A 21252-nucleotide genomic window follows, 5' to 3' on the forward strand; every position below is an offset into this window, starting at 1 on the left:
TTGCACTCCTGTGACCCATTTTCAGCAGAAGGCGGACTGAAGTCTGCTCTCTGCTGACGTCACAAGAATCAGTCCAGGCACTGCGTCATCGTGACAATGGAAGTCTGGACTGACACCTGTCTCAGCCTCAGCGAGCAGCCAAGAGCCTGAGACGGCCGCTCCCCACCCCTCCAGTGAGCGTGGAGGAGTAGAGCGGAGAGATGCTGATTGACAGTCAGGGGCTCTGCTCGGGGAGCCGAGAGAACTGAACCATTGGCAATGTTCGATCGCTCGGTTCTTAGTGTACAGACGCCGGGGGACAGATGCTGCAACCACCCAAGTATAATGGGGGACGAAACCCCAAACCCATACTTCTCTTTTAATAGTTTGTTCTCGATTTATAGCTGCTCAGTAATGACATGGTGAAAAGAAGAAGTTATAAACTTTTGCAAAAAGTATGACAATTACAGCTAGGACCCACAAAAGTGGAAGAGTTCTTGAAACCGTGGATCAATTATATGGTTACACTTCAATGCAAACACTGCCTAGCAGTCTGCAAACAATGGATAGCAATCCACAGAGAAAAGTCTCAGTGGATAAAGAAATTAGAACACATTAAATTAAAAAACATTTACCAATGAATATGAGAGAATTAAAAAAAATAAAATAAAATAAAATCACCTCCACACAGATACCACTAGAGTAAACTTGCAGCTTACCAGAGCCCTTTTCTCCCCTGATGGCGTGCTGATTGAGCTTGCCCTGATCGGAGCCTTCAGTCTACAAGAGAGAAAGTCACGTCAGCAATGCATTGGGTAGAGGAGTGCAAAAACAAGTCTTCCCATGTCATCAGTTTTACTTACCTTTTTGGGAGGGGTTGCGGTGTAGGAAATATTCATAGGGTTTGCAGAATCATCAGAGCTCATAACAGGAGGAGGAGAGGTTGCTGGTGTGCTCATGGGTGTTATTTTTCCACCTATGTTATAAAATGATAAAAGCACAAAAATGAAAATTTGATTTTGTAGGGAAAATAGGATTTTTGTACGCACCATAAAATCCTTTTGAGTCTATTGAGGGACACAAGCTCCACCCCTTCATGCTATAATCAATTTCAGTAGCTTTGCAGGTGTACGATATTTTTTTTTCTTGCCAGTGTCCAATTATCCTATAGTAGTTTAACCACTTGCCTACCAGGCCAATTCTGACATTTCTCTCCTACATGTAAAAATCATTTTTTTGCTAGAAAATTACATAGAACCCTCAAACATTATATATTTTTTTTTTTTTTAGCAAAAACCCTAGCGAATACAATGGCTGTCATTGCTTTTTATCTTGCACGGTAACAATCGTTCAAATGCGTTTTTTTTTTTTGGAAAAAAAAAATAAAATTGTGCTTTAAAAAAACAAAAAATAGTAAAGTTAGCCCAATGTTTTTGCATAATGTGAAAGATGAAGTTACGCTGAGTAAATAGATACCCAACATGTCATTCTTTAAAACTGTGCACACTCATGGAATGGCGCCAAACTTCGGTACTTAAAAATCTCCATAGCCGACGTTTTGAAATTTTTTACAGGTTACCAGTTTAGAGTTACAGAGGAGGTCTAAGGCTAGAATTAGTGCTCTCGCTCCAATGTACGCGGCGATACCTCACATGTGTGGTTTGAACGGCATTTACATATGTGGGCGGGGCTTACGTGCGTGGTCGCTTCCGAACGCGAGCTCCCAGGGACAGGGGCATTTTTAAAAAAAAAAGTATTTAATTTTTATTTTACTTTTTTTTTTTTGTTTTTTTTTTTGTTTTTTTTTTGTTTTGTTTTGTTTTTTACACTTTTTTTTTTTTTTACATTAAATTTTTTTTGATCACTTTTATTCCTATTACAAGGAATGTAAACATCCCTTGTAATAGGAATCTATCGTGACAGGTTCTCTTTCTGGAGAGATGTGGGGTCAATAAAACCCCACATCTCTCCTCCAGGCTATAAAGCATAAGATCTCATGCTGACAGCCGCGATCGTGGCTTTGTTTACAATGCAGGGTCCGGGCGTGACGTCATAACGTCGCACCCGGGCCTCCGATGGTCATAGAGATGACTGAAATCTCTATGCTCATCATCTGGCGGCGGGCGATTCTTCCTCCGGGCCCCCCGATGGCACGGGAGAGCCCGGAGAAGCACCGTATGGCAGCGGGAGGGGGGGGGGGCGTCCCATCCTGTCGCCTACAAGAACAATCAAGCAGCAGATGTGCCGCTATGATCATTCTTATCGTGCACAGAATCGGCGGCTGGAAAAAATGATATCTGAATGATGCCTGTAGCTACAGGCATCATTCAGATATCATTCCCTCCCCCCCCAAAGTGAGGACATCATTTTACTATGGCCCGGTAGCCAAGTGGTTAAGACTTCCTGTGCCCCTTAATGGATGCCAAGGAAAGCATTTTCACAGCAAGTACAAAAATCCTATTGTTCCTTTCTTGCCTATTGAGAGACACAAAGTAATAACCTGCTTTTGGACAGGATGTCCAAAAAGTCCAACAGAGTAGTGGACAGCAAAGCCAACAAGGCTAACAGAAGCAAGAGAAAAAAAAAAAAAAAAAAAAACACCCACACAGAATCAAGGGCTGCCTGAAGCTCAAAGAGCTTTCTATTATAACTATAACAATTATACAGGATTTATATAGCGCCAGTTTGTACGGTCTTCCCTGATGTAAAGCCCTGCGCAGTTACAATACAGGAGGGATCAGAGGGCCCTGTTCGTTAGAGCTTACAATGTAGAAGCGTTATCCACTAGAGTGAAGTGTAAGATGGCTTCTGTAATTAAGAGTTTGAACCGGAGAACAGAAAGTATGAAGCTTCTCCAGACACAAAAAACAGGCCAAACACCAAAACTCCAAGTGAGGAGTCTGTTCCAGCGAGAATTTCTGAAACTCCTATGTCTGGACATTCAGAGGAGGAAGGAAAAGGAAGAAGGAAAAGGAAGGAAAAGGAAAAGAAGAAGGAAAAGGAAAAAGAGGAAGAGAAAGAGGAGACACATGCAGCTTGGGAATGACTTATCCAAGACAGATCTCATCAGTCCTGCTGGTCTCCTCCAGATTGTGTCTAAGGGACCTTACACCCAAAAGCTGACAGAGGATGCCTAAATATTCCCCTGGTAGAACTTAGAGAATGTGTTAACAGAAGACCACATGTCAAACTTACAAATCTTTGAAAAAGCTGCTTGATGCTGAAATGCCCAAGAGGTTCTCACATGTCTAGTGAAGTGAACATTAACAGGGAAGGAAGTCAATCCTTGAGGACACTAGCTTAAGTGATAGTCTGTCTGAGCCACCTAGAAAAAGGAAGCCAAGGTTCCCCCCCTGGAGTCTATATGGAAAGCCAAAAAAGGAATCAGTCCTTCTGAAAGACAGACCTGCACAAATCAAACCACATCTAGACAATAGAGGTAAGCTTACTTTTGGTGAACAGGAAAAAGGAACAGAACAATGTCCTGGGTGAGGTGAAAGACAGAAACTCCCTTTGTCTAGAAGGAAGTCCTGGGACTCAACCCCACCCTATTTATGCAAGCCTGCTAGTTCAGCCACTGGCCTTGCACTGGAGATGGTTACAAGGAAAAGCACCTTGTTGTAGAGAGGAATGTCTTATAGGTTTAAAAGGTGGATTCTGAAGCACAGAAAGAATTAGATTCAGACCCCACTGAAAAACTGGGGAATGGGTGAGGGAAGCCATATTAGAGACCCCATGTATAGAAGGCTTAATCAAAAAAAAGAGTGGGACGCCAATGGTATCAAGCAAAATGGAAAAAAGGACAGAAACACAACCGATGATAAAGCTAAAAGCTAGACGTTGGTCCCAATTCAGCTGCAAGGAGGAGAGCATTTGTCCTAAGGAGAAGCTCCTGAAGTGAAAATCTTCCTCAGTCTTGTGCATGGTAGGATCACAGGATGTAAAGCAGGAAGGCAAATTGACCCTTGGGACAGTAAATTCAGACTGTCTGGTAGGGTCAACGGTGCATCTGCCAGAGGATCACTTGAATGCCCTCCCATCTTGATCCTGTGAAGCAGAAAAAAAAACAAGTTTCAGGAGACCAAAGGCATAGATCAGGGTTTACTAATCTGATGGAGCCAACAGAGCATCCACTGCTTCCGCCAGGGAATCCCTGCACCTGGATACAAAAATTGTCCAGCTTTCTGGATACTAGGAAGTCCACATCCACCATGCCAAACCTATGATACAGCTCCTGGAACACTTCCAGATGTGGGGGACCATTCTGTTGGATCCAGATGCTTCCGGATGAGAAATATACCCGCCAATTATCTACAACTGGAATACATACAGCTTATAAAAAGGATGGAACTTGTGTTTTTTCACAGGACAGGATTTGTTCTCCCTTTCTCTTGCAGCAACTCTGACATTGTCCAAACAAATACAGATTCAGTGGCCCTCCAACACATTGGTCTAATTCTGAAAGGACAGCCAAATTGCCCAAAGCTCCAGGATGTTTATCTGGAGACTAAGTCCCCAGCACAACCAGGCCTAATAGCCTCGTGTTCATCACGATAATCTTCCAAAAAGCATAATTAAAAAAAAAAAAAAAAGGGGGGGGGGGGGGGGGGTGGAGTGAGGACCTGGGACTCCATAGTCAGTCAGATTCCAGAGGCATAAATCTAGGGATAGCCTGGTTCTTGGTGTCAGCCAAATTGGCCTCTACAGCGACAGGTATGATTTGTCCCATGATCACAGAATGTTGTATCGCAGATGTCCAGAGTGAAGTTATTAAAAAACGTTAATAAAGAAGTGGAGAGCAAGATGGCTTCTGGAATAGAGTCTGAACCGGAGACCAGAAAGTATGAAGCTTCTCCAGCCATAAAAACCAGGCCAAAACACCAAAATTTAAAGAGTCGCTAATGACACAGCTTGGGAATGACTAATCCAGACAGATCTCATCAGTCCTGCTGCGTCTGCTCCAGATGGTGTCAGTGGAGAGGTGGCAGGAGGGGTAGCTGTGTCCCAGGCAGGCATATCAGGATCTTTGGTGGCAGCTGCAAAGAGCGGGGGGTTTTGAGCTCCTTGGCCACCTCTCTTCCTCCGCTGGTACCCCCTGGCCTGACCCACCCTGCACAGAGGGCCCAACCTTTCCCTGCACACACCTGGGATCCACTCCCAATGCATCCTTGCTGGTCCACTCCAAGGGTCTCTCTTCGCAAAACAAACTTCTATAGCGTGCCCCCTCTCTCCCACTGGGTACAACATGTAACAAAATTCAGATATTCTAAAAATCCAAGTAGGAGTGGATTTGGATACTAACGCACACCCCCCCCCCCTCCAGCCAACTAAGACGGCACCCCAAGTTGGCTGTCTAAGCTGCCTTATGCTGGTGCCAGCCCCGGCTACATGTACAGGAGGCTGTCTATGTTATCTACAATGGGGATACCACGAGAACACAACAGGGCTAAAACTAGTCTGCACCTGCTTGAACACCAAAAGTGAAAATAAGAGGTCCAAGAGAAGGCCATGAACTTGTAGAACTCTCTGGAAAGATTGGCACATGTAATTAAGCATCCTTGATGTCTAAAGAAACCAGGAAGTCTCTTTGGTGGAGGGAAGCAATGACAGATCTGGTGGATTTCATCTGGAACTTTTGGTCTTGAAAGACATTTGGAGCTTTGAGACTGAAGATAGGGTGAATGTCCCCTTTGAGTTTGGGAACAGTAAATGGGCTGGAGTAAAAACCCTAGAACCATTCTGCTGCAAGAACTGGGACTCAGGCAATGACAGGCCTTGAGGGGACACAGGGAGCAAAAATCGAGTAACTCTATGTCACCACCCTCCTGCGCCCAAGCACCTAGAATGCAAGCATCCGCAAAGAGAAATAGACACGCCCTCACTCTTGAATATGGGGGTGCACTCTTATGTGAAAGACGGTTTTTCCAGAGGATTTGGCAGACTTGGGAGAGAATGACTATTGTAAGTGGACAGAGACAAGCTAGGGCCTCAATGTTAAAGTCGAGGGAGTGTAGAAACAAAAGGCTGCTTCTTGACTGGAAATGAGGGAGAGGATTTTGCTCCCTGCTCTTCCTCCACTGAGGAAGATCGCAGTAGCATCCTTAAGGATACGATCAAGAACCAGTCTAGAGCTGCACAATCAAGAATCGTTATTGCGATCTTGACTAAAGTGTTTCCCAATTCTTTCTATACAAAGAAATCTCTCTGCTCTTCTGAAGCCTCAAAAGAAAGGAAGAGAAAAACTGGGCAGTCTGCCAACAGTCAAAACATTCTTTATCAGTTGAACTTATGTATAAACATTATAACAATTTGTCCATGGAATAGACTGTGTGTAAGTGAAAAAAGTTTAACCACTTAAAACACTACCCTTTTCTGACATTTGCTGGTTTCAAGTTAAAATCATTTTCTTTTGCTAGAAAATTACTTAGAAACCCCAAACATTTTTTTTTTTTTAGTATACACCCTAGAGAAAAAAAATGGTGGTGGTTGTTGCAATATTTTATGTCACACTGTATTTGTACAGCGGTCTTTCAAATGCAGTTTGGGAAAAAATTACTTTAATGAAAAAAAAACAAAAAAAACCCACCACTAAAGTTATCCCATTTTTTTTTTTTGTATAATGTGAAAGATTTTACATCGCGAGAATCGTGATCTTTGTATTCTAAGCAAAAAAAACGTGATTCTCATTTTGGCCAGAATCGTGCAGCTCTAAACCAGTCGAAAGTGACATTAGGGGTTATTTACTAAAACTGCATGGTGCAAAATCTGGTCCAGCTCTGCATAGAAATCAATCAGCTAACAGATTTTATTGGCAAAGCTTATTTTAACAAGCTGAGGTTAGAAGCTGATTGGCTGCCATGCAGAGATACACCAGATTCTGAGTGCTCCAGGTTTAGTAAATCAACCCCTTTGTCCCTTGAAGGCCATGCAGATAAAACGCTTCTTGCACAAAGGTTCTAGGTTCACTCTAGCAATTTAACCAAATGACCTATGCCTTTGAGCTAGCAGGAGGCACATGCAAGAGATAATAACACTACATCCATCTGCTTTACATGTTCAACAAGCAAGAGAGCATTCGCATTTAGATCCCGTAAACAGATCATTAGCCGTCAAACATGGCTTGACAAAGTCACAGCCAGAATTGGGTGCAGAAGAGGCTAAAACTCTGGGTACATACCATGAGCCATATCCAACGGAGCTAAAGAAGACTCTGAGGAGGGGGAGAAACTAATTAACAGATGACAACATGTCAGAACCAATAATCAATAGACGATCTAAGCAGCCCCCAACCTGTTAGTGGAAGTAGAGCTTGGGGCACCCAGTACAGCAGCACTGTCCAGACCCCTCCCCAGACAGATGGAAGCAGGCGAGTGTCAGATAGCTGGAGGTGACCAAACTCACTGTAGGTGAGCAGGAAGAATAGATTGAGGTTCTATGTGGCTCTTTGCAAAGCAGGAGCATCAGCGGGAGGTACTTTGATGCTGTATAAAAGAGGAAAGATTCCAGCATATGCACAACATTACACTCAGTAGATGACATCAGCGCTGAGTCCCACCACGCTAACCAATTCCACTGCAAGACTGGCTCCCAATGCTTGAAATGGCCTATTCACAAAGTGAGTCTTCAGTGACAAGTGCAGAGGAAACGTCAGTGACTCTGGACCTGGACAGCGCTCTGCAGTCAGCCAGAAAATGGGTCTGGACATTGATCTTGATGAAAGGAAAACTGAACAAAAAAAAAGTTGCTAGCAAAATAGGATAGTCTTTGCAAATAGTTGAAGAAAAAGACATCCATCTTTCTGGGACACTAGATAAAAACTGAGGCATGCTGGTAGGAGAAGTGGTCATCATGGGCTGGCCTACAATTTTTCTGTCTGCCAGTGTCCATTCACTTTTCTGTCCTGCTGTATAACCCAAAGATTAGGGCAGCACGGAGTGGCTCACCAGCAGGGGTCCGATGCATCCCTGTTCACAGTGTCATGTCCGATTTCAGTCAGAATTTTTGGCTGAATTCGGACCTGAAACAGACCAGAAGACGCACAGGACTCCTGTACAATTTGCACCCGAGCCGCTCTGGAGATGTGCGAACCGGCTCCATAGAGACAAAACAAAAAGAAAGGGACCAATGACTCATCCAATTTAGCACAGATCAAAACGGGATAGAAAAAAAAAAAACACAACAAACACGGCTTGTTTACAGCTCACCCGATTAAAAGACCTGTTTACACCATCAGCCTTAATTCCATTCCGTAATAGGCTCAGACATCAAGGGGCGGTAGTCCTCTGAATTAGAAATTAAGCATACAAAAAGGCAGGGAAAAACCCAACAGCAATTCATCAGAGAGGACAGGCCGATGTAAGCTAAATATCTTTATTGATTATCCAAATTACAAAACAAATAGTTTTAGAAATCTATAACCACCACCAACACATGGTTAAAATAAGACAAATGTCTTAATAGGACACAGGTGGCCACCACATCCGATACAAACACCTCAAACTCCTCTCACGCACAAACAGATAACGATCCTAAATCCAGTTCTGGAATCATTGCATGAATGAACGATCAATGAATTTATACTGTAGGAAAAAAATGAAAAAACTTTTCCAAGGAATTGAGGTGTTGGAGCGCTCAAACAATGTTCCAATCAACTTATGTGTAAAAGGTGCTTGTGCTTTGGGAGTAGACGAGCGTTCCCTTAGTGTAAAAACTGATACAATGGTTCTGATACAGCAGGATGCATATGGGAGTACAGATGCCAGTGGGGATCGAAAGTTAGAAGCGATTGGATATAGGGCTAATATTGCACAAGGAAAACAAAACGGGATATGCTATGTGGGATACTCCCCCTCATGTGCTTGGGGTGCAATACAGCTCACTGTTTGACGTCTTGTGTATATATGATCGTAGCCCTTAGAGGTCTGGTCCTTGTAACAATAGATCCACTCTGGAGGTCCGGACGTTGGTTGTTTGTATCGGATGTGGTGGCCACCTGTGTCCTATTAAGACGTTTGTCTTATTTTAACCATGTGTTGGTGGTGGGTATAGATGTCTAAAACTATTTGTAGTTTGGATAATCAATAAAGATATTTAGCTTACACCAGCCTGTCCTCTCTGGTGAATTGCTGTTGGGGTTTTTCCTGCCTTTTTGCCAGCTCCATAGAGAGCCTGTCACAATCTTCTGCCATGCAAATTGGATGTGGGGAAAACGACATCCAATTCGCAATAGTGTGAACCCAGGCTAAGACTTCCTGTGTCTAAACAATGGATGGGCCAAAGCACTTTGACTTATTTTTACTTGCTTACTCTTCTGTATATTGATTTTCATGCAGAATTACATATAATCAACCAAACTGCGCTGCACTTAGTCACCCAAAAAGTGATTAGGCAGCTCCACAGATAACTTTTTAAGTGATACTAAAGTCTTGTTTTTTTGTTTTTTTTTCCTCCACAACAAATACTTACCTGCTCTGTGAAATGGTTTTGCACAGAGCATCCTGGATCCTCCTCTTCTCGGATCTTAAACGCTCCTCCCTCCCTCCTGTTGAGGACCCCCACAGCAAGCCGCTTGCTATGGGGGCACCCTAGCCAAAGCTCCATGTGTCCATTTTATACACAGAGCTGCGGTTTGGCCCCATCCCCTTTTGATTGGCTAACTGACTTTGACTGCTGTGTCTCAGCCAATCAGGAGGGAGAGTCCCGGACACACACACACGAGGCCGGTTGTACAGGAGTTGATCGGTAGACTTCTGTACAACCAGCCTGCCTATGCAGGGATCGAAATTTGGCTTAATGCCGCTGAACTTTGATCCACGTATGGCCGCCCTTACACAAAAGCCCAGAGCCTGCTGAATGAAACTAAAAACAAGCTCATTGCTGTTACCCTCTTCAGACATGTACATGTGTTTAACTGAAAGCACTATGAAGTATTTTTTGATCACTTGATCTTTAAAGAGTAAATGTAAAAATCAGACAGGTTGGCCTTTGAATATAGCTTAGCTTTATAACACACCAGTAAACAAATCATTTTCCTACAAGACCTACCAGGTGTGATCAGTGCTTTGCTGGGAGGACGGGAAGGAGGCAAGGGCAACTCTGGTGCTGGACCAACAGGAGAGCTGGGGGGCGTGGTCATTCCGCAAAAGCTAGATGGGCTCCAAAAAGAATCCTGAACAATTAAGAATTACGAGAATTACAAGGAAATTCTGTACAAAGTACATGTAGGTGACAAAAGCTAAAATCTATTGAATACAAAAAAAAAAACAAAACAAAAAAAAAGCGTTCAATGTCTCTTCATTATTGTTAATGATCTATCTATATTATGTACACTTATAACAAACATCAATTACTCTTAAATTGTACAAGTATTTCTGCACCTTCTAAATGTATACATGATTTTTCCAAATATACACTCACTGGCCAATTAAGTACACCTGTTCAATTGCTTGAAAAACACAAATTGCTAATCAGCCAATCACATGGCAGCAACTCAATGCTTTTAGGCATCTAGACGCAGTGAAGACTTGCTGAAGTTTAAACCAAGCATCAGAATGGGGAAGAAAGGGATTTAAGTGACTTTGAACGTGGAATGGTTGTTGCGCCAGAAAAAGCTGGTCTGAGTATTTCCAAAACTGCTGCTCTACTGGGATTTTCATGCACAACCATCTCTAGGGTTTACAGTGAATGGTCCAAAAAAGAGAAAATTTTCAGTGAGTGGCAGTTGTGTGGATGAAAAATGCAAGTTAGACTTACCGGTAACTTGTTTTCCAATAGGCTTTCAGGACAGCACCCGAGAGATCATGGCTCCTCCTCCCACAGGAAACACTTCATCAATTAAGTCTTTAATTGGAGTCCTCCACATTGCCTAGTCAGTTGTTTGTAGAGAACTCCAGCCCCAGCTGCAACACATAAGCGACAGTTATATCATAGTATTACAGCAACAGCATAACAAAAGGGCAGGTTACTGCTGTCCTGAAAGCCTATTGGAAAACAAGTTACCAGTAAGTCTAACTTGCATTTTTACAAAACGTCTTTCAGGACAGCACCCGAGAGGATAATCGAGACTTACTCCATTTAGGGTGGGACAACAGCCTGTAAGACTTTTCTTCCAAAAGCCTGGTCCCCAGCCGTCATGAGGTCTAACCTATAATGACGGGCAAAGGTTGTCAGACTTGTCCAAGTAGCTGCCTTACATATTTGTTCGGGGGTGGCGCCAACTTTTTCTGCCCAACTCACCGCCGAAGCTCTTGTAGAATGAGCCCGGACATTCACTGGACTCTTGACCTGTAAGGGAATAGGCTTCTGAGATAGCCATTCTTAACCATCTGGCAATGGTTCCTCTGGAAGCTTGTCTTCCTTTTTTATTACCAGAAAATAAAACAAACAAACAGAGCATCTGAACATCTAAAGTCTTTAGTGTTTTCCAAGTAACTCAAGACTGCTCTTTTAACATCCAGAGTATGGAATTCTTCTTCCTTCTTACCCGATGGATTAGAACAAAAAAGGTAGGAAGTATAATCTCCTGCGTTCAATTCTGGACCAAAGCGACCTTCGGTAAAAAATTAGGATCCGTCTTCAGAACAATTCGGTCAGAAAAAAAAAAAAAAAGGGAAAAAAAATGGCTCCCTGAATGATAAGGCTTGCAGCTCACTGACTCTTCAAGCTGTTGAAACAGCCACTAAAAAAACGTTTTTTAAAGTAACTAATTTCAGGGATGCTAAATTAATGGGTTCAAAAGGTTCCCTGGTCAGGGCCTGTAGAACAACTGATAAGTCCCATGCTGGACAGCTTTTGATCACCACTGGTCTAGACCGGGTGAGAGCTTTGAAGAATCTAATCACGAAGGGTTCTGATGAAATAGATTTTTCTAGAAATACCCCCAGCGCAGCAACTTGAACCTTGAGGGTGCTGACCACTAGGCCCTTGTCCACTCCTTCTTGCAGAAATTCCAGAACAGAGGAAATTTGTTTTGGTAATCTGTCAGATGCTGTGCACCAGGAGTTGAACACTTTCCAAACCTTGGAATACATTGCTCTTGTAACCTTCTTTCTGCTGGATAGGAGGGTAGCCACCAATCTATCAGAGAAACCTTTTCTCTTCAAGAGCTGTTCCTCAGTAGCCAAGCCGTGAGTTTTAGCTTTGCTACTTCCTGGTGAACTAGAGGACCTTGTAACAGAAGGTCCTTCCTTAACGGAAGGTGCCAATACGGTTTTAGTTGCATCTGAAGAAGGGATGAAAACCAAGGCCTTTTGGGCCAGAAGGGAGTGATGAGGATCACCGTTGTATCCTCCTTCCTGATTTTTGCTATGGCCCGAGGGATAAGCTAAAGCGGGGGGGGGGGGGGGGGAATAATGCGTAACAGAGGTGAAATTTCCAATTGTGCGCCACAGAATCCACTCCCAGCGATGCCTCGTTCCTGTTCAGGGAGAAGAAACGAGACACTTTCCTGGGTCGCAAAGAGAGCCACTCTTGGGTGCCCCCACTTGTTCACGATCCAATGGAAGACCTCTGGATTCAATTGCCACGCCGCTTCTAATACCTGGTCCCTGCTGAGGAAGTCCGCTACCCTGTTTAGGGTCCCCTTTAAGTGGACAGCGGACAAAGATAGAGTATGGAGCTCTGCCCAACTTAGAATGATTCTTGCTAGGGTTTGCAGAAGTCTGCTTCTGGTTCCCCCCTGTCTGTTTATGTAGGCCACCGCCATGGCGTTGTCTGACAGGATCTGAGTATGCTGTCCCTGGACTTCTTTTACAAAGGTCAGTAAGGCTATCTCTATAGCCTTTAGTTTCCTCCAATTTGAGGACCTTAGTGCATCTTTTGTGGACCACGAGCCCTGGGCCCACCGACCGTTCATATGAGCCCCCCAACCCCAGGAACTGGCATCGGCTGTTAACAGGCCCTCTGAATATCTTGTCTGGTTCTTCAACCACCAAAGACTCCTTTTCACCGATGTAGGGATCTATACTAGTGAATCCTGCTGGTGATTCCAGGTTTTTAACAGGAAACTTTGCAGAGGTCTGAAATGGAGCTTTGCCCACTGAATGGAAGAGGTCAAGGTTCCCAAAGCTGACATGACCCTCCTGATGGACAGAATTTGAGTGGACTGTAGCAGTGACACCACTTGTACCAACTTTCTCTGCTTTTCCTCTGGAAGAAAAATTTTTTGTTCCAAAGAGTTGATACGGAAACCCAGGAATAACACTTCCTGTGAGGGAATCAGACTTGATTTTTGAAGGTTTAAGATCCACCCTATGGACTCTAGGTGAACATGAGCTCTGAGCAAGTTTTCTTGAAGACCTTCTCTGGTCTGAGCAAAAAACAGCAGATCATCCAGATAAGGAATAACTGAGATTCCTTCTAGATGCAGAGGTGCCAAAGCTTCGGCCATTATTTTCGTGAACACCCTTGGGGATGATGACAGACCAAATGGGAGTGCTCTGAATTGCAGATGTACCACCTTCTTCCCTTCTTTCAGTGCTAACCTCAGATATTTCTGTGACCTGGCGGCAATAGGAATGTGGAGGTAGGCATCTTGTAAATCTATTGATGCCATGTAGCACCCTTGATACAGGAGGTTTCTTACTGAAAAAATTGAATCCATTCGAAACCTTCTGTACTCTACTGATTTGTTCAGCATTTTGAGATTCAAGATGAGGCGGAACTTTCCTGCAGGTTTCTGAACGAGGAATACATGCGAGTAGAAACCCTGGAAGAACTCCCGTCGGGACCGGAACAATGACTTTCTGGGCTTTCAGTTCCTGAATTAGGGACTTCATGGCGAAAGCCTTGACCGGATCCCTTGGGACGTTTGTCATCAAGAATCTTTTTGGAGGTTCTTCTGTGAACTCTATCACATACCCCCGGGAGAGCATGTTTACAATAAACTGGTTTGAAGTGATGGCTCTTCACTGAGGAAGAAACTCTTGGAGTCTTCCCCTGACCTTGACGGAGTCATTGCGATTTTCCAGAGGTCGCAGGAGGATTGAAGAGCACTCCACTCCTACCTTTGGGTTTCTGAGAAGACCATGGCTTCTTCTTGCCCTGCGTTTTTTTATGCTGCCCTTTTTGGGGCCGAAAAAAACGTTTACGGGTTTGCACCTGTTTCTTCTTGACCGGAAACGACTTATCTGCTGTCCGGTCAAGAATGGACTCTAGCTCTGAACCAAATAACAGATCACCTGCAAAAGGAATACCACACAGTCTATTTTTAGACGCAGCATCCCCTGGCCAAGTCTTCAGCCATAAGGCCCTCCTGGCAGAATTAGTTAAAGCTGCTGATCTAGCTGACATGCGGATAGACTCCGCAATATATGATATTGCTGCCAACAGAGTTGTAAAGGAGTCTAGAATCTCCTGTTCTGAGGAATCTGCTGTAACATGGGCCTTCAGCTGGTTAACCCAGTGATCTAAAATCCTTGCAACACAAGTTGTTGCCATTGCCGGTTTTAGATTGTTCATCACCGATTGCCAGGTTCTTTTAAGAAGCAGGTCCATCCTTTTATCCATGGGCTCCTTTAGAGTGCCCATATCCTCAAAAGGCGAGGTCCGTAGACTTTGAGAAAAGGCAGAGTCCAATTTTGGAACCTTGTTCCATATAGAATCAGGATTTTCCTCAAATGGAAATCTTTTCTTGTGAGCCCGGGAAAAGAATGGCTTTTTCTCAGGTTCCAGCCACTCTTTTTTGATCATATCGGTGATAACTGAATGGACTGGAAAAGAACGGCCTTTTGAATCTCCTAAACCAGCATACATGTGGTCATGCAGGGAGAGTTCCTTCTTTTCCTCTTCTATCCCCAAACTTGCATGGATTACTTTCAGGAGTCCTCCCACCTCTTCTAGTGACATTTTGTACTTAGAAGCAGCATCTGTTTCATTTTCCTCCTCCTCAGAATCTGTTTCATCTGGAGCGAGGGAAACTGACCCTTGGGAAGTGTCCTGGGATATCAGACCCCCCAAAATTATTTGAGAGCTGCCTTGGTTCTGAAGATGGCTGCGGAACTGAAGGATCCGTTGAGGGACCTGGTTCCTCTTAGGTTTGACCTAAAAGCTTGAAAAGGTGGCCCGGAGCTCATCCTTTATTGTTGTAACCAAATTGCCACACAAGGATGGAGACTCCTCTCTGACTAGATTTGCAATGCAATCTGCACAAAGCGTTTTGTTCCAAACATCGCTTAATTTCTCTTTTCAGACAGGGCACCTTTTCTTGACTGGTTGGGCAGAACCTTTGGCCTGGACAAACAGAAAAGAGACAAGGAACCACGCTTAAAAGGCTGCTATACAGCACAAATAAAACACCCAGGTGCACTAAGGAAGATAACATCTTACTTCCATGTGCCCAGCAAGCCACCACCACCACGTAAAATTCCCCCTGTTGCTGGGCAGATATACTAACACTAGTCATTGCAACATATATTCCCAGGGAGATGGGGGGGGGGAGGGTGGAGGGTGAGTAACCCCCCACAGGAGAAAATGGCCCAGAGTAATAGGAGGACACAGTCCCTTACCTTAGCCTTGCTGGCGCCTTGGCTTGCTCCCTTATCCGCTGCATCGCTATCCATAGCTGTCTGCTTGGTGAAACGAACGGTTCCAGATTCAAAAACGCCGCTACGCTGACATGGAACCGGAATTAAGGCACCAGGTGACCCTGCCCTCTCCCTCTGCGCTTTGTGGCCGGAAATGACGTGCGCGCCGACCCGGAAGTGCTGCTACTTCCTTACAGGACGTGGCTGAGGTGCTCCTCTGCCACCAAAAACATGGCGGCCGCCACCGCTTGTTCCCAAATGCAGTCAGCATGGAAGGGAGGACGACCGCCTATCTGGCTAAAAAATGGAAGCAGCACTCCCAGGCGTACAGGCTCTCCCTGAGCACGGAAGAGGGAGAGGGAGCCCACGGGACCGTCCATCTGGGAGGCAAGTGGGAGGATCACTCTCCTAGGACAAAAAAAAGACCTAACAGATGAGAACCTGTCTCCCAGGAAAGCCCTGATATCTCATGGCTCCCACCAGAGGTGTTCCTCCAGCTGGAGGAAACACAAAAAACTGACAAGGCAACGTGGAGGACTCCAATTAAAGACTTAATTGATGAGGTGTTTCCTGTGGGAGGAGGAGCCATGATCTCTCGGGTGCTGTCCTAAAAGACGTTTTGGAAAATGCCTTGCTGATGTCAGAGGAGAATGGGCAGACTGGTTTGAGATGATAGAAAAGGCAACAGTAACTCAAATAACCACTCGCTGCAACCAAGGTATGCAGACTACCATCTTTGAACACACAACAAATCGAATCTTGTAGCAGATGGGCTACAGCAGCAGAAGACCACAAGGGTGCCACTCCTGTCAACTAAGAACAGGAAACAGACTACAATTCACATAGCCTCACCAAAATTGGACAATAGAAGATTGGAAAAACGTTGCCTGGTCTGAGGAGTCTCAATTTCAGCTGTGAAATTCAGATGGTAGTGTCAGAATTTGGTGTAAACATGAAAGCATGGATCCATCCTGCCTTGTATCAACGGTTCAGGCTGGTGGTGGTGTAATGATGTGGGGGATATTTTCTTGGCACACTTTGGGCCCCTTAGTACCAGTTAAGCATCGTATACACACCACAGCCTACCTGAGTATTGCTGCTGACCATGTCCATCCCTTTATGACTACAATGCACCCATCTTCTGATGGCTCCTTCCACCAGGATAATGCACCATGTCACAAAGTTTAAATCTCACCACTGGTTTCTTGAACATAATGAGGTCACTGTACTCCAATGGCCTCCACAGTCACCAGATCTCAATCCAATAGAGCACCTTTGGGATGTGGTGGAATATGGACCAAAATTTTACACCACGAAGAATTAGGCTCCATGCACACTGAAGCTCAAACGGCCATTTTTGGGAGTTTGGAACCCATAAAGTCCCCTCTAGGTTATCCTTTGTGTCCATGAACACATGGACATTTATCAGCAGTGTAGTTTATGGGCTGTCTGAACGCCCTAAAATCACATTAAGGAGCTGTTTTTCTGACCACAAAAAAAAAAAAATGCTTAAAAACGTTGAACGCACATAAACGTCGATAAATGCTCAAAAACGTGGCTCACCAGCGTTTAAAGTTTTTGATCCATTGGGGGAAAAAAAAAAAAAAAAAAAAAAAAACACTTGAAAGACTCACTGCAAAGCTACTGGCGTTTTTCTAATGTTATTTTAACGTCCAGTGTGCATGGAGCCTCAAGATAGTTCTGTAGGCAAAGGGGGGGGGTCAACCCGGTACTAGCAAGGTGTACCTAATTAAGTGGCCGGCGAGTATGTTATGTCTCACAATATTATTGCAACTGTTTAACAAGTGCAAATGCCTAGTAAAAAATACAAACAGTAATATATGAGTGCACAGACGTGTAAATTTAAAACTACATTTTTTGGGAGTGTATGCTAGTTTACACTTTTTCACCACTTAACCAATAGCTCCCTATGTAATAACATTTGGACTTTGACAGGTTCTACTAGACCCCTAATGTCATCCCTGCACTCCACTGAAGCCAACGAGTGCAGATTGTGCTCCATTGGCTACAGCAGTCAGTGAAAGTGAACAGCAGATACCTGAAGTGACTAAATCCTTGTCACTTCCAAGTTCTCACTAGCCAGGGGCCTGCAGGATAAACAGGAGTGCGAATGTACCAGTGGCTCCCCTTTCATACAAAGTTGGGCAACCAATGAAAGAGACTGCACCGTTAAACTAAAATAACCTCTGAAACAACTTTCCAGAAAAGGTGAACAAAAGTGGCACTCACTTACCTGTGTTTCTGCTTGCAGACGAAGTGCTTGGGTGCCAATATAAAGTGGATCCTGTGTGCACAGCCTGGGAGTAGAAAAGGGTGTGGAAGTGCTGCTTCCTAAACACCAGTAATACACAGTTTAGAAAAGAAAAATAGATCTTATAGAGAATCTGTAATCTTAACACATATAACCACTTTTAACTTACAAAAAAAAAAAAAATTTGCAAGGTCTGGGGCTTCCATCCATACTCTTGATTTACCAACAAAGTCACAAACTTAAAAAAGGAAGCATGTATCAAGTGTCCCAACTGCAACATACACCAACCAGCCATAAAAGTTTATAGTGGAAAAAAGGTAGAGTTGGTCTTGACGTCATAATTTAACAAAAACGCAACCTTTATCATCACGTATTATTTTTCAGAGAAAGGGTCACATAACACCATTAACGCACACGATAAACGTTATGTACTGCCTTTTACATACCAGAGCCGCTGCCGATATCAGGATAGGGACTGGATGCCATTCCCTGCTGCCTTTGCCGAAGGCGAGTTGAAAGGGGAGAATATCCTTCTTCATAGGAGGCTTCATTGGGGTCCAGAGAGATTTTGGCACATTCAACAACAATGTCATGAGTTTCCAACCTCCTCCATCTAAGACAAGCATAGCAGTAGCAGTCAGGAAGAGGTACTATGATCCAATATACAACTAAAAAGGCTCAAAAAAAAAAAAAAAAATACAGCAGCACAAAAATGGAAAAGCAGTTTACGTGGGTGCTATTGAACACAAGGTTATTAAAATTGGAAATCAGTGTACACAGACATCTGTCACTAGCAACAGGTGACAACACGTGGTCTACAATTAGATGTCCACACACACTGTACCATAAACTGGCAATGCACAAGGCATTGCACTGCTAAAAAAATACAAAATCTAAATGCAATCCTAAGAGCATGCATCAGTAGTTTATCCCAGGGGTAAGTTATTAAAGTACAGGTAAACTAAAAATACAGGGACTGAAGGACAGGCCCAGGTAATATTTTTTTTTTCCCTGCATAGTAAAAAAATTCACACCCACCTTGGAAAATGTAGCTAAAAAACAATCCAAGGTTAGCATTAATGTGGGCAGGTGCAGGAACCCTAAGCAGAGGTGGATGTCTCAGTGTGACAGCCTGACAGGTACCACAATGACCTAATGTGGGAATGTGCTGTCTATACTCTTCATAAAATATATAAATGCATTATGAAGTGTTAGTATATTTTATCCTTAAGCAGGGATGCACAAATCATATTGCCCGACACCTGCGACATGCAGTTCTGGGCACCGGGCAGGTTTTTTTTTTTTTAATTAAAATGTTTAGCCCTGTTACAGACAAGTAGTTCCTTAGGGCTCGGTTCACACTAACCCAATGCCAAAGCCGCGCCAGGAGCGGTGGTTGGAAATTAAACAAACACCCAGAAAAAAAAAAAAAAAAAAAAAAAAAAAAAAAACAACACACCAGGCACAAACAGAAGCACTGAATGGAAACTCCTTTAGGAAGAAAGCAGATGATCGATTTAAAAACACTTAAAAAACAGTCCCTGATGGTGCCAATGTAGTAAAAGCAAACGGAGGTTTATTAAAACAACGATGTGATCAATAAAATAAAAAAAATTTAAAAAAAAACACACACACCACACACAACCGCAAAAAACCTTCTCAGACGGTTGAAATTGCTAGTCGGCGTGAACACCACTGAAACGGCAGTGGTGATCAAGCTGAGCTCCTCATCTGTGATGAGCAGAATCCAACACTGATCCAAAATGAGGCTTGGTACATGGAAGTGTAGATGGAACACAAGCCAGGGAAGGGAGCGCAGAGATGGTTGCTGGTGTCCCAACACATTTTGGGATGACTTGACAAAGGGCACACCCTTCACAAGCTCCACTTTGCCCTATAGTAGATCACACAATTGCGGCAACCCCCCCCCCCATTGGGCCCAGCACCTCATTTACTCACACAGCAGATGCACTTCTGCTGAGCATTATTAGAGCCAGACACACTCCCCATTCCCGACAAGCACCCAATCTGTGCTCATCCCACTGCAAGATCTCTCTGCTAGTCCCCGAGTGTGGTGCTGCAAACAGGCAGGGAGGGAGGTGAGGAGATAAACGGAGTAATATTAAAAAAAAAAAAAAAAAGTTGAAGTAGCCTAAAGCCCCTTTCCTTTTTAAAAGCACATCTGCTTTAAAAAAAAAAAAAAAAAAAACCAAGACACATCAACACTTCAATCCCTCTATCAGGACAAGTAGATTGGGTTCTGATTTAGTTCCTTAGATAATTTTCTTTTTTTTTTTTTTTTTTTATTTCCACACCTGCTAATAACCTTAGTTTGTTGAAAACTTGCCAATTGAGGTTTCTGTTGATTAGATGAGTACAACTTTAAAAATACTCAAGAAATCCTTCCACCTCCTTGGGACTAGAATATTCTCTTAAAAAACTAATTGCAGATGTGCATCTGGTCCCCAATAGGCAGAGCCTTCCACAGAGCAGAATCAATCCATTAGGCTACTTTCACACTGAGGCACTTTACAGGGGCTACACAGCACTAAAAATAGCGCCCCTGCATAGCGCCTGTAAAGAGCCTCTCCTGTCTCTCCAGTGTGAAAGCCCAAGTGCTTTCACACTGGAGCGGTGCGCTTGCAGGACGGTCAAAAAAGTCCTGCAAGCCGCATCTTTGCAGGGCTATAGGGGCGGGGTATACACCGCTCCTAAAGCGCCCCTGCCCATTGGAAACAATGAGGCAGCACCACCAAACCCTTTTTTTAACCCTTTCTCGGCCGCTAGCAGGGGGGGTTAAAACCGCCCCAGTAGCGGTCGAATAGTGCCGCTAAAATGACAGTAAAGCGCACAGTTTTACCGCCGGTGCCCGCGTGTGAAAGTAGCCAGAGGGAACCTTGTATTCAATGATTAATACAAAGCTTCGCCTGAATGGCAGGGATTCACCAACACTGATTCAATCTATGCCAGGCAGCAGAGGAAGTGTCTCATATTGCTGCCAGCGCACACAACACCCACTTACTGTAGGTAATGTTACTATTGTCTATTACAGCAGCAAGACTGTTCTGGCAAGGAAATAATTTGTTTGGGCAAACTTGGCCCAAAAAAAAAAAATAAACCCAATAGCAAACATTATATTGCAGCTAACCAATTCTTAGAGGAGATGGCTGCAATAAATTTTCTTTCAGGCTTGCTTTCTTCTATTTTCATTTGGTGATCTAACTAGTAAGCCTGTTATTAACCTCCCTGGCGGTATGATTATTTCAGATTTTAGGTGCTGAAAGCGGTACAATTATTTTGCACAGAAATTTGGCATTTTATATCGTGGGCCTGTAATTCTTAGGAATAACTCACTTAAATCTGTCCAAACAAGAGTCTAGTAGACATCCCGGGTATGATAAAGTTTGAAAAACGAAATAAATTATAATATAATAATAACAAATAATAAAAATTATTCAATATTGTAATCAAATCAAAAAC

At 43.7% G+C, this 21252-nt stretch overlaps 1 protein-coding gene across 2 annotated transcripts in view; it reads right to left on the reverse strand.

Annotated features, from left to right (window-relative positions):
- Positions 1-21252, reverse strand: part of TSC1 (TSC complex subunit 1) — a 122105-nt gene that overhangs the window by 65140 nt on the left and 35713 nt on the right. For both annotated transcript variants that reach the window (XM_073600546.1, XM_073600547.1), the window contains exons 8-12: positions 18219-18385; positions 17755-17852; positions 10024-10147; positions 843-955; positions 699-759 (exon numbers count right to left, since the gene is read on the reverse strand). In XM_073600546.1, coding sequence (XP_073456647.1) covers positions 699-759; positions 843-955; positions 10024-10147; positions 17755-17852; positions 18219-18385 — 563 coding nt within the window. The remainder of the gene's footprint in view (positions 1-698; positions 760-842; positions 956-10023; positions 10148-17754; positions 17853-18218; positions 18386-21252) is intronic.

Source organism: Aquarana catesbeiana, linkage group LG09 (assembly GCF_042186555.1).
Source record: "Aquarana catesbeiana isolate 2022-GZ linkage group LG09, ASM4218655v1, whole genome shotgun sequence".
Taxonomy (NCBI): Eukaryota; Metazoa; Chordata; class Amphibia; order Anura; family Ranidae; genus Aquarana; species Aquarana catesbeiana.